Source organism: Meriones unguiculatus, chromosome 5, assembly GCF_030254825.1.
Source record: "Meriones unguiculatus strain TT.TT164.6M chromosome 5, Bangor_MerUng_6.1, whole genome shotgun sequence".
In the NCBI taxonomy this organism is placed as follows: Eukaryota; Metazoa; Chordata; class Mammalia; order Rodentia; family Muridae; genus Meriones; species Meriones unguiculatus.
This window is the reverse complement of record NC_083353.1, coordinates 20,606,172-20,619,320: the sequence shown is the minus strand read 5'-3', so window position 1 is coordinate 20,619,320 and position 13,149 is coordinate 20,606,172. Positions and strand designations below refer to the sequence as shown.

General features: G+C 39.9%; 2 gene segments (V, D, J or C); both read left to right on the top strand.

The window, feature by feature from the left end:
* Positions 1-351: 351 nt before the first annotated feature.
* Positions 352-7,810, top strand: LOC110544826 (immunoglobulin kappa variable 4-1-like). The segment is given in 3 exon segments: positions 352-414; positions 601-928; positions 7,792-7,810. Coding segments are annotated over 3 exon segments (396 nt in total).
* A 306-nt stretch (positions 7,811-8,116) lies between these two features.
* Positions 8,117-12,464, top strand: LOC132654377 (immunoglobulin kappa variable 4-1-like). The segment is given in 4 exon segments: positions 8,117-8,176; positions 8,379-8,698; positions 11,377-11,515; positions 12,334-12,464. Coding segments are annotated over 4 exon segments (639 nt in total).
* Positions 12,465-13,149: the final 685 nt, after the last annotated feature.

Genomic DNA, 13,149 nt, shown 5'->3' with positions numbered 1-13,149 from the left:
TTTTAACACAGCCTATCATTTTCCTAAGATTGTCAGTCTGAGATAGCTCTACGAATGTTTCTACAGAAGTCAATTGATTTAAATATGTCTTGGATTTTAACCCAGGTCTGCTGTTAGAGCACATAGTACTTTTCTGTTTGAGAGCTCTAAGACCTTCTTTTTCAGTGATTGCTCATGCTCCCTGTGATAGTATTTTTGACTGTTGATTGACACAAGCTACACTCACAGACACTGCACAGGCATTTGCTTATGCATTTGCTGACTGCTTTGCATGGGCATTATGCATTCCAGCCCAGCTGCTGAGAATTTATAAACCAGGCCTTTGCAGTGACAACTGAACTGCATCAGACAGCAGGGGGAGCAACATGAAGTCACAGACCCAGGTCCTCATATCCCTGCTTCTATGGGTGTCTGGTGAGAAACTCAAAATATTATCTTTGCAGAGTCACTTCTTTGTAGATAAGAAATTTAGAGAATGCCAGTCTCTATGATTCTTACATTATAATATTCTGATAAAATGATAGTAAATGACTAATTTCAACTGTTTTACAATCTCTGTTTATATCTATATGCATGTTCATTGTGTATTCCTGATTGCAGGTAACTGTGCAGATATCACGATGACTCAGTCTCCATCCTCCCTGGCTGTGTCAGCAGGAGAGAAAGTCACCATCAGCTGCAGGTCCAGTCAGAGTCTTTTATCCAGCAAAGACCAAAAGAACTACTTGGCCTGGTACCAGCAGAAACCAGGGCAATCCCCTAAGCTGCTGATCTACTATGCATCCACTTCGTACACTGGGGTCCCTGATCGCTTCACAGGCAGTGGATCTGGGACAGATTTCACTCTCACCATCAGCAGTGTGCAGGCTGAAGACCTGGCAGATTACTACTGTCAGCAGCATTATAGTGCTCCTCACACAGTGCTTCAGCCTCCAACACAAACCTCCTTGAGAGTCTCACCAGCTGCCTGCACCACACACAGCCCTGGCTGTGCACACTTCCCCTTCATCGTGATAGCAGGTGTGGCTGAAAACATGATGAAAAAGTTTGCAGATCCTCTTACAAAATCATGGGTTCAACAATTCTGACGTCTTTTTCTAAGAGAAACCTTTATATGAAAATGCAAAAAAGAACTCAGCATTATCTTTTTATTTCTTCTGTACCACATTACTACAAACTGTGCTGCTTTATATTATCTTTTTACAGTGTTGCAGTTCTGATATCCTATATAATGATGATGGTGGAAAACTTTATTTCAATTTGGGGGCTCTAGGAAAGAGTACGTTCCTTGGTTTTTGTAGATTAGAGAGTGTTTGTCTTCTTTCCTTTCTTCCTTTCTTCCTTCATTGGTGGTGACCCTATCTGCTGCTAATGATTGTACTTTCCATAAACTCTTAAAATTTGTATTACATGCTAGTTAATTTCCTTTGCTGTATGCATGTGATCATGAATTAGTGTATCTGTGTGTGCATATTTATAGGTGCACATTATACAAGGCATGATTGTGGAGGTCAGAAGACAATTTAGACTTGACTCTCTTTCCATTTTGTTTCTGGGGTTCAAACTCAGGTTTGACATCAGGTTTGGTGAAAAGTGTCTTTGCCATATGAATTATCTTGCTGCCCCTTAAAGTCTCTTGTGGGTGTTAATTTACTGAACAGAATTTCATGAAAGCCATGTCTTTCCAATATATCATGTAATTTGACCATATGCACTAAGCTTCATTTTGCGTTCCCTTTCTTGCTATTTCTTCTTTCCTGTCAGAAGGCACTCAGGGTAAGGGATTCAGAGGACATCTGGGATTTCTGGAAGCATCTTAGGTTTTACTTTTTTCCCCAAAGTCTCCAGTAGAGGTAAATCTGAGGCAGAGATTGTGCCTCTATATTTTCATCCTCTAACTGACACCCCCTTTTGCTGTGCTGCTGTTACTGTATTTCTCTAAACTCTGGCATGGTTTGAAAGAGGCTTCACTGACATCTTTTCCTGGGTATTTAACCTTCCTAGTTGAGGAGGATATTTTTTAAGATGTACTGTTGTTCAGATGAAATAATGATTTCATGGTGCCTCATGAAGATTTTACACATTTCCTGTTTTGATTTAAACAAACGTTAGAAGTTAAGAAGTTAGATAGTTGATAGAAAGTTCAATAAAAACCTCTGTGTGCCTCCAGATGCCAAGTCCATACATCTCACCAGAGAGATGTTGGGCATGAGACAGATTTATTGTCCCAAAAGGAAACATTATTTTTGGGTCAATGGTTTTCAGTGTGCATTAGCACATCTAGAAATTATTGTTTTAAACCTTAAATGAACTTGTGAAACCAGAGATAGTTAAAGAATCTCTTAATGCAAAGACAGATAAACAATTATCTGACTAATTATCCTGATACATAGGCTTTGTTAAGATATCACATGAATTATTATTATTCTGTACCTACCATGTAACTTTCAGAATGCCATATTTTTTATTTTAATTTTTATTAATTATATTTTATTCACTTTGAATTTCCTCATGAACTCCTCCCTCCTCCCCTCCTAATGCCACCTTCCCTCCCCATTCTCCACGCATGCCCCTACCCAGGTCCACTGATAGGGGAGGTCCTCCTCTCCTTCCTTCTGAGCTTAGTCTATCAGATCACATCAGGAGTGGCTGCATTGTCAGCTCCTGTGGCCTGGTAAGGTTGTTCCCCCCTCAGGGGGAGTTGATCAAAGAGCAGGCTAATCAGTTTATGTTGAAGGCAGTCACTTTTCCCATTTCTATGGAAACAACTTGGACACTGAACTGCCATGGGCTACATCTGTGCAGGGGTTCTAGGTTATCTCCATGCATGGTACTTGGTTGGAGTATGAGTCTCTAGAAAGGCCCTGTGTTCATATTTTTTGGTTCTATTGTTCTCCTTGTGGAGCTCCTATTCCCTCCAGATCTTACTGTTTCCCACTTCTTTCATAAGATTCCGTGAACTCTGCCCAAAGTTTGGCCATAGTCTCAGCATTTGCTTTGATAGTCTGCAGGGCAGAGACTTTCAGTGGCCCTCTGTGGCAGGTTCTAACTTGTTTCCTGTTTTCTTCTTCTTCTGATATCCATCCTCTTTCCCTTCCAGGATGGGGATGGAGCATTTTAGCCAGAGTCCTCCCTCTTGATTAGTTTCTTTAGGTGTATAGATTTTAATAGGTTTATCCTATATTATATGTCTATATGAGTTAGTATAAGCAGTGTATGTCTTTCTGATTTTGGGACAGCTCACTGTGGATGATCTTTTCCATTTCCCACCATTTACCTGCAAATTTCATGATTTTCTTGTTTTTCATTGCTGTATATTATTCCATTCTATAGATATACTACAATTTCTGTATCCATTCTTTGGTTGAGGGGCATCTGTGTTGTTTCCAGCTTCTGGCTATTTCAAATAAAGCCACTACAAATGTGAGTGAGCAAATGTCCTTATTGTGTACTTGACCGTCTTTTGGATATATGCCTAGGAGTGCTATAGCTGGATCTTGAGGAAGCACTATTCCTAGTTGTCTGAGAAAGTGCCAGATTGATTTCCAGAGTGGTTGTACAAGTTTACATTCCCACCAGCAGTGGAGGAGGGATCCACTTTCTACACAACCTCTCCAGCATGTGTTGTCACTTGAGTTTTTCATCTTGGACATTCTGATGGGTGTAAGGTGAAATCTCAGGGTCGTTTTTATTTGCATTTCCCTGATGGCTAATGACATTGAGCATTTCTTTGAGTGTTTCTCTGCCATTAGATATTCCTCTATTGAGAATTCTCTGTTAAGCACTGTTCCCCATTTTTTAATTGGATTACTTGGTTTGTTGCTTTTCAGCTTCTTTAGTTCTTTATATATACTGGATATTAGCCCTCCGTCAAATAGAGGTTGGTGAATATTATTTCCCAATCTGTAGGCATTTGTTTTGTTTTGATGACATTGTCCTTTGCTTTACAGAAGCTTTTCAGTTTCAAGAGTTCCTATTTAGAGATAGTTGCTCTTACAGCCTGTGCTGTTGGTATTCTGTTCAGGAAGTTGTCTCCTGTACCAATGAGTTCTAGGGTCTTCCCCACTTTTTCTTCTAAATGATTTAATGTGTCTGGTTTTATGTTGAGGTCTTTAATCCACTTGGACTTTAGTTTTGTGCAGAGTGATAAGTATGGATCTATTTCCATTTTTCTACATGTAGATATCCAGTTTGCCCAGCACCATTTGTTGAAAATTCTATCTTTTTTCCATTGTATTGTTTTGGCATCTCTATCAAAGATCAGGTGGCCAGGTGTGTTGGTTTATTTCTGGGTCTTCTGTTCAGTTCCATTGATCCTCCATTCTGTTTCTATGCCAGCATCATACATTTTTTATTACTGTTTCTCTATAGTACAGCTTAAGATCAGGGATGGAGATACCTCCAGAGATGTTTTATTGTAGAGGATTGTTTCAGCAATTCTGGGTTTCTTGTTATTCCATACGAAGTTGAGAATTTTTCTTTCAAGGTCTGTAAAAAATTGTGTTGGTAATTTGATGGGAATTGTACTTTAAACTTGAATGGATGTTGGATTTTGTCAAATGCTTTTTCAGCATCTAAGGAGATGATCATATGTTTGTTTGTTTTTTCTTTCAGTTTGTTACTATGGTGGACCACAGTGATGGATTTCAGTATATTGTACCACCCCTGCGTACTTGGGATGTGTGTTACTTGGTCGTATTGGATGATATTTTTGATGTGTTCTTGTATTCAGTTTGCAAATACTTTGAGGAGTATTTTTTTTTAAATTTTATTTTATTATTATTAATTTTTATCAGTTACATTTTATTAACTCTGTATCCAAGCCGTGTCACGATCCCTCATTCCCTCCCAGTCCCTCCCTCCCTCCCTCATCTCCACCGTGCCCCTTTCCAAGTCCACTGATAGGGGGGACCTCCTCCCCATTCACCTGATCTTGTTTTATCAGGTATCTTCAGGACTGGCTGCAAAGCCCTCCTCTGTGGCCTAACAGGACTGCTCCTCCCTTCGGGGGTGGGGAGACCAAAGAGCCAGTCATTGAGTTCCTGTTAGAAATAGTCCTTGTTCCCCTCACTTTGGGAAACCAATTGGTTACTGAGCTACCACAGGCTACATCTGAGCGGAGGTTCTAGGTTATATCCATACATGGTCCTTGGTTGAATGTCAGTCTCAGAAAAGACCCTGTGCCCAGATATATTTGGTCCTTGTGGAGCTCCTATCCTTTCCCGATCAGACTAACTCCCCTTCTTTCTTATGATTCCCTGTACTCTGCCAAAGGTTTGGTCATGAGACTTTGCTTTGAAAACACTGCTAGTTAGAGTCTTTCAGATGTGCTCAGTAGACTCCTGTCATACGTTCAATGCACATCCCATCTGTCTTTCTAAATGACAAATTTAAGGGATTTACCCTAATACACGTACAGACAAACACATGTCATTTAACACAAAGGTTTTAAAACATTATAGTGTAGGAGAGTTGACCTTTTAGTTAGATGTGAGCTTATTAACTCTATATACTTTATTCATTATTTTGAAATTTTATAGGATATTATTTCTAGTAAGTAAAGCAAATCTTTGGCAACGAATATAAAGTAAGAGTTTCATATAAACCATTGGTCCTCAGCCTTCCTAATGCTGAAACTTTTTAAGTATAGTTCCTCAGGTTATGGTGACTTCCAACCAAGACATTTTCATTGATTCTTCATGACTGTAATTTCCCTACTGTTTTGAAACATAATGTAAATATCTGATAATTCACATGGTCATGGGCAACCCCTGTAGCAGCATCTTTTGACCGAAAAGCAGATGGGTTCCACATATTGAAACCCTCTTAAATAAACCCATTATTCTTAATCAGAATCTTTTAGTAAAGCAGTATTTTTTTGGTAATTATCCTTCAAAAATCTTTCTCTGTCCACTATTTCTTGTCACATATTGGGTAGACATAGCCACTTATCCAAAGAATAAAAGATTCTATGTGCTGGAACAGAAAAGCTGAGTTCAACTTTATACTCTCTCAAGATACTTTGCAGCATATCAGACTTATATTCCCTGATCCTGAAAACACAGTTGGTGTCCATGGAAGAGGTTGCTGTGTCCCAGGAGCTGAAGGCCACCAGCTTCAGACTTCTTGCTTACAAGGGTGGAGGCATATTAATCAGTTTTGTATTCAGCCAGCAGGGTTATAGTCCATTTCTAATCAGAGCCAACATAATCAAATGCACCAGGACATACTGTTTAAACCTGATAAGTAACTAAGGACAGTTGGGCTTTCTATATTGTGCATAATATAACTTGAAATTTTTACCTCTTTAGACCACATAATCTCCCCTGGCATACTGTGAGAAGCCCATGGAAACTTTGGATTTGTAAGATCCCTGTCTCCATTTGTCCCATCTGAAAGAGCAGCTGTGAATGTCGTGAGGGCACAGTCTGAACTCACTGCTGCTGTCACAAGGAGAAGTGTAAAGTTTTGTGAAGATCAAAGGCATATGACAACTTGTTAGACACTGACAGGAGCAGAGGTCCTTGTCTGTCATAGTCTAGACCTTGAGATTAGGAACTTCCTGTATGCACATATGGTCTACCTCTCTCATAGGATGTTGTGTTAGCAGTTTCCAGAGGAGATCTGCATGTGTTCATCAGTAATTATTTCACGTTTCACTGAAAAGTAGATGTTTAATAATATATTTAATTCAAAATGGAAGCATATGCATATTAGATAAGTGAATATTTATTTTTTCAATAATATTTGTGGGTCAATGGTGAAACATTGACATCAAATAAATAATATGAGTTGGTAGATAATGCCATGAGCTGCCTTATAACCAGTTGATTAATAATACTATTTTGAGAGATTGTCTCCATGTACAGATTAGATTTGTGTAGAAGTTGGTATCTGCCCCAGGCTGGCTTCAAACTCATGAGTCTCCTGCTTTTGTCTCTCCAGTTCTGGGAGTACAGATGTGAATCTCCACTCCTTGCCATGATAGTTCACATATTTATTTTTGTCTTTTACTTTATGCAGAATTCTGGCTACATAATTTACTTCTCATATATACTTTCAGATTTCAATAATATGAAGTCCTGGCAGTTTCTGTGGTTTCCTTATTGCTATTGATTTTTTATTCATCGCCATAAGTTTTTTCATCGTTTGGATAGGAACAGTCACTGAAATAGTATTCTCTTGGGCTCTATGAAATCATTACATAGATTAGGTTGGCTCTGCCCCCTTCTGGAGAGATTTACCTCTTCACTGTGTCAGAAGCCCATTTAATCCATTTTCAACACTGCTAATTTCTAAATTACACTAGCATTTGTATTCCTTGAATAAAACTCATGGCAGTCTTGGTCTGCAATAATGACTTCATGAAAAATCTGGTGTTTCTTCTTTTATTTCTTCAGATTTAGATCCCTCTTGCAATTTCCTGAAGTTATGAGGAGGATACTTGTTAGTTTTTGCTGGATTTCCTTTACTTTGAAATTAAAGTTCCTATGATCTCAGTCTTAAGTTAATGTCTGCCAGTATATCCACAGAGTGAATTCTGGCCTGCTCTTTGCATCTTGGTCCCTTGTTTATCAAAGAAAATACAGCCCAAATATCTGAGACAATGCCCTCTGTTTTCATTAAGAGTGGCTTTGGAGATGAGTAATATTGAACACATTTTACCTCAATTCTCTTTTTTCCTTTCATCTTTTCTTCCATCTTTCCTTTCTTTTATTGCATGTTTTCTTACTCTGTTTCTTTTGCTGTTGTTGTCGTGATGTGTTTGAACATATCCTATTATTTCCCTAGGACTGTCAATCTGAGATAGCTCTACTAAAGTTTCTACAGAAGTCAACTGATTTAAATAGGTCTTAGATTTTAACCCAGGTTTGCTGTTAGACACTTAGTGCTTTTCTGTTTGAGAGCTGTAAGGCAATCTTTTTCAGTGATTGCTCATGCTCCCTGTGATAGTATTTTTGACAGTTGATTCATACCAGCTATACTCACAGACACTGCACTGGCATTTGCTTTTGTATTTACTGACTGCATTGCATGGGCCCCCTACAGCCCAGCCCAGCTGCTGAGAATATATAAACCAGCCTTTGCAGTGAGAACTGAACTGCATCAGACAGCAGGGGGAGCAACATGAAGTCACAGACCCAGGTCCTCATATCCCTGCTGCTATGGGTGTCTGGTGAGAAACTCAAATTATTATAATCTTTACACAGTCACTTTTTTTAGATAAGAAATTTAGAGTCTTCCAGGCTCAATACTTCATATTTCAATAATAATGCTCTGACAACATGATAATACAAATATATTAAGTGACAAATTTCAACTGTTTTTACAGTCTGTTTGTGTTCATATATATGTTCATTGTGTATTCCTGACTACAGGTGTCTGTGCAGACATCATGATGACTCAGTCTCCATCCTCCCTGGCTGTGTCAGCAGGAGAGAAGGTCTCCATCAGCTGCAGGTCCAGTCAGAGCCTTTATCACAGCAGCAGCAAAAAGAATTTATTGTCCTGGTACCAGCAGGTACCAGGACAGTCTCCTAAGCTGCTGATCAACGATGCATCCACCGGGGACACTGGGGTCCCTGATCGCTTCACAGGCAGTGGCTCTGGGACAGATTTCACTCTCAGCATCAACAGTGTACAGGATGAAGACCTGGCAACTTATTACTGTCTGCAAGGTCTTAGTACTCCTCCCACAGTGCTTCAGCCTCCAACACAAACATCCTTGAGAGTCTCACCAGCTGCCTGCACCACATACAGCCATGGGCCTGCATACTTCCCCCTTCTGTGTAATAGCAGGTGTGTCTGAAAAGTGATGAATAGTTTGCCGAGCCCAGTACAAATTATGGGTTCAATGACTTTTTGTCTTTTGGTATGAAAATACAAAAAGAACTCAGGATTATCATTCATTTCCTTCTGTAGAAATTGGGGGACATAAAGGAGGCCATCAGATCACTGTTAGAAATCTGAAAGCTGATATAGATGTTTCGAAACATCAAACTGCTGTTGGAACACCAGAAGTGTGACAAGGATGATCAGGATAACTAGTCTATAGAGATCTGTGTAGAACAGACTAAAGTAAATGGGCTAGACTTGACAAAGAACAAGAAGCAAAAAAAGAGAGAGAGAGAGAGAGAAAGCACCCCAGAAGAAGAATGAGGTTGTTCAAGCTGAGCCCCAGAAGCAGATTGGAAACATCTGCCAAAAGACTGAGGACAGATGTTTTGCACTCAAATACAGCAAATGCAAACTCCTGCCCTACAACCCTAGAAGACACACACCATACCAGCCACATATCTTTACTGAGTCCCATATTTCAGAGGTTTTATAACAAAAGTTCCGATTGAGAAATTTGCTAGAGGGATTGATTTTAGAGGGAAAAAAAAGGCTGAAAATGAAATCTGAAGCATCAATATACCAATTTGAAAACTCCACAGAAGCATCAAGAATGAGAGAGAAAGCAGACCAAGTCCATAGTAATGCTTGGTCAAAAGTATGGGGAATGTCTCTGAATCCCCGGGGAAAGACAGGCAAGGTCAGTTGTTAGGATTGGTGAGTGTCAGGATCCATCTATGTGAAGACAAAAATGCCTTGGCAGGAATATTGGAAGATAGTGTCTTTAAGATTTAGGACTGAAAATTGAGTGGTGTGCTCAGGGATGATAGAGGAAAACCAAAGGATATAAAGAGTTAGTGAAGAAAGATCTTGTGCTAGGTATAAGATTCTCTTAGGAGTGGCTGAATTGTCTTCTTCTGTGGCCTGTGACTAGGATCAGAAGGAAGGAAAAGAAGAGCTCCCCTATCAGGAGACTTGGGAAGGGGCATGCATGCAGAGGGTGGAGGAAGAGAGGGATTGGGACTGGAGGAGGGAGGGAACCACATGGGGGGATACAAAATGAATAAAGTGTAATTAATAAAGAATAAAAAAGATTCTGTTAGGGTTTTTTGTTTTGTTTTTTGTTTGTTTGTTTGTTTTTTGACTGTTAAACTAGGAGCATGTGGGGTAAGGAGGAAGAAATGATGAGTGTGAGGCATAGGCCAGGCTGATTAAGGGTAGGGAGTATCGAGTTTGGAGATGTATGCAGAAGGGTCTGTGAGTATAATAGAGAGAGGTTTATGATGCGCAGCGAGGGAAACAGAGTGGCATCCATTACAGTGGGATTGACTAGAGAAGTAGGGCAAGGATAAGAGGAGTTTGGGGACTCGGAGACTGGCAGTGTACAAATAGAATCTGAGGAAGGAAGAGGAGGGACTCAGGAGTACCCTGGGAGCTGTTATCAGGACAGAAAGAAAAAATTTATGTCAAATCTGGAGAAGACATGTTTTCCTAGAAAAGGAGAGCACATTAGGAAATGAGGAGAAATAAACGTTGAAAGGAACAATTTAAGGAAGAAAGCTGGAGGGGCCTGGAGGTTGGTTGTGTATTCTGACTATGGGTGAGAGAGAGAGGTGAGTGGAGCCCCAGCAGTAGCATAGAGAGAAGAAAAAAATCAGAAACAAATCTTTATATACTTTAAATTACTCTCCCAGATGTATAAATCACTTTCTCAAGTTTTCAATCATCAAACCCTAACTCATTTTTCCTGAACTGTCATAGCCTCTGACTATATGACTTAGACCTCCATAACTTTTATCCTTTCATTTTTCTTGACATATGTAACTTACTTGCCTTTGTCTCATAACCTTTAGAAACTCACATCTTAGTGTGAAAACTGTCAGTAAGGTAAACTGTACATATGAAGTGGACTGGCCGAGGAGATGAGTGTTTGCTACTGTTAGAGCTACAATTATCCATCAAGGACAGCAGAGATCTAAGGAAGATAAATTTGAGTAGAAGTAAAATTTAAATACTTTTTGTATCACTTAAAATGACAGAGATTTACTTAGATAGTCGGTTGAAGCATATCAAGTCTCATCTGGCCTGAGAAGGCTGCATCTCCAGGGGAAAGTGAACAAAGAACATACAACCAAGTTCATGACAGTGGCAGCCCCAGTTCTTATTTGAGAACCACATCGACACTGAGCAGTAGACAAATGGGTAGACAAAGCCAACACAACAAAATGACAGTTTACAGACAGGGAAATGTTCTTCACCAACTCAGAGAATAGCTATGCTAGGCTTCTGTCTACAAGTTTAACAGAGTTTCTTTAATAGTGTCAGGGGCTGCCTGTCTCCCATAGGGTAAGTCTCAGATAGGGCCTGTCATTGGTTGGACATTACACCAATCTCTGCATTGTTTTTGTTCCTACACATCTTGTATGCAGGATCAATTTTTGTAGAAATTTTCTTGTGCTGGGTTGGTTTTTCTCACTCACAACTAGGAGTCTTGCCTAGTTAGAGGTTGGCCTCTTCAGTCTCCATGAACCCTGTTACTAGGAACTTTGCAAGAGTCACCCTCATATCCTCCCGGGAGGTTATCCTGTCATAAGTCTCCAGCTTGTCACAGAGACGCCGCCGGTCATGGTTTCTCTTCTCTTTGCAAGCCATCTTATCCTCCTGCCCATGCTCTCCTCAGGTATGATACCGACCCTCATTACTCTCCATGCTCCCTTTTTGTACCTGGATCCTTCTCCCCAACCACATCTACTACCTATTCTCTTTCTCCTTCTTAATAAGATTTAAGCATCCTCTTTTGGAACCTCCTTGTTACTTATATTCTTTGAGTCTGGGAATTGTATTATAGTCATCCTGTATAATATGATAAAAATCCATTTAAATGTGAGTATATACCATATGTGTGTTTCTGGGTTTGGGTTACCTTCCTCAGAATTATCTTTTTTAGTTCCATCCATTTACCTTCAAATTTCATGATTTTCTTGTCTTTAATAACTGAGTAGTATTCTATTGTGTAAATGTTCCCCAGTTTCTTATCCATTCCTCAGTTGGGGGACATCTGGGCTGTTTCCATTTTTTGGCTATTATGAATAAAGCCACTATGAATATAGTTGAGCAAATGTTCTTATTGTATGGTGGAACATCATTTGGGTATGATGGGTGGCATCATTGGGTATTGAAGAACACATATTGCCATTTTTTGAGAAAGTGTCAGATTGATTTACAAAGTATTTGTTCAAGTTTGATCTCCACCAGCAATAGAGGACTGTTCCCCTTTCTCTACATCCTCGCCAGCATGTTGCTCTCACTTGTGTTTTTGATCTTATCCATTCTGATGGGTCTAAGATGGAAACTCAGCCTCATTTTGACTTGCATTTCGCTGATGACTAAGGGCAGTGAACCTTTTTTAACTGCTTCTCTCCATTTTCATATTCCTCTGTAGAGTATTCTCTATTTAGCTCTGTACTCTATATCTGTGATTCTTTTGCCTGCTCTTAGGACCCTTGTACTGGATTCCCTTCTCTAGTCCTGATATGAGAGCTCATGCCAAGTCTTATCCTAACTTGTTACACAATAATCTGTTGTTATTCCTGGGAAGCCAGCAATTTACTGAAGGAAAAGGAGGATGAGTGGATCTGGGGCAGATGGGAATTAGGGGAGAAGAATGGATGGCATGAAAAAAGGAAAAATTAAGATCCAAGTGTAATATATGGCCAAATAATAAAAAATTAAGAAATTGAAATATATATATGAAGATAAAATTGTTCAATCTATAAGGCTTTATATATAAAAGTTGATCTGCCAGAAATCCAGGTAGGCTCTCAGCAGGCCTTCTCTTCACTGTTTACCCAGACCAGTTCCCAGATCTTGTTCCTAGTGCTGCAACATAGTATCAGCTGGACCCTCCCCTCCTACTACTCCTGTAGAGTCCACAAAGCATCCTCTCCTACTCCTCACTATTGCTTTGTATTAGATCCCAACTCTAGGATGCACCACCCCTGGTAACCCAAGAGCTACTCCTTCCAGATCAACAAGTAAGATGAAGGCAGACCCACACTTCTCCTCCTGCTCCTGATATCCATTCCCTACAGTTTCACCCTCAAGTCTGTAGCTGAGAACATGGTTGACTCTTTGACCTGGTCCCCCAAAACTACAAACCCCTTTTCTCCAAACTTCTTATCCCAAATGATCCAAGTAACACAGCCTAGAATGCCTATAGGCATTCCCTGTGAACACACCAGCTGAACAGGTCAGGAGCACAGGTAGCACACTGCCAAGACACTCTTTCATCCAGATGCGAGATGGAAACCAAAG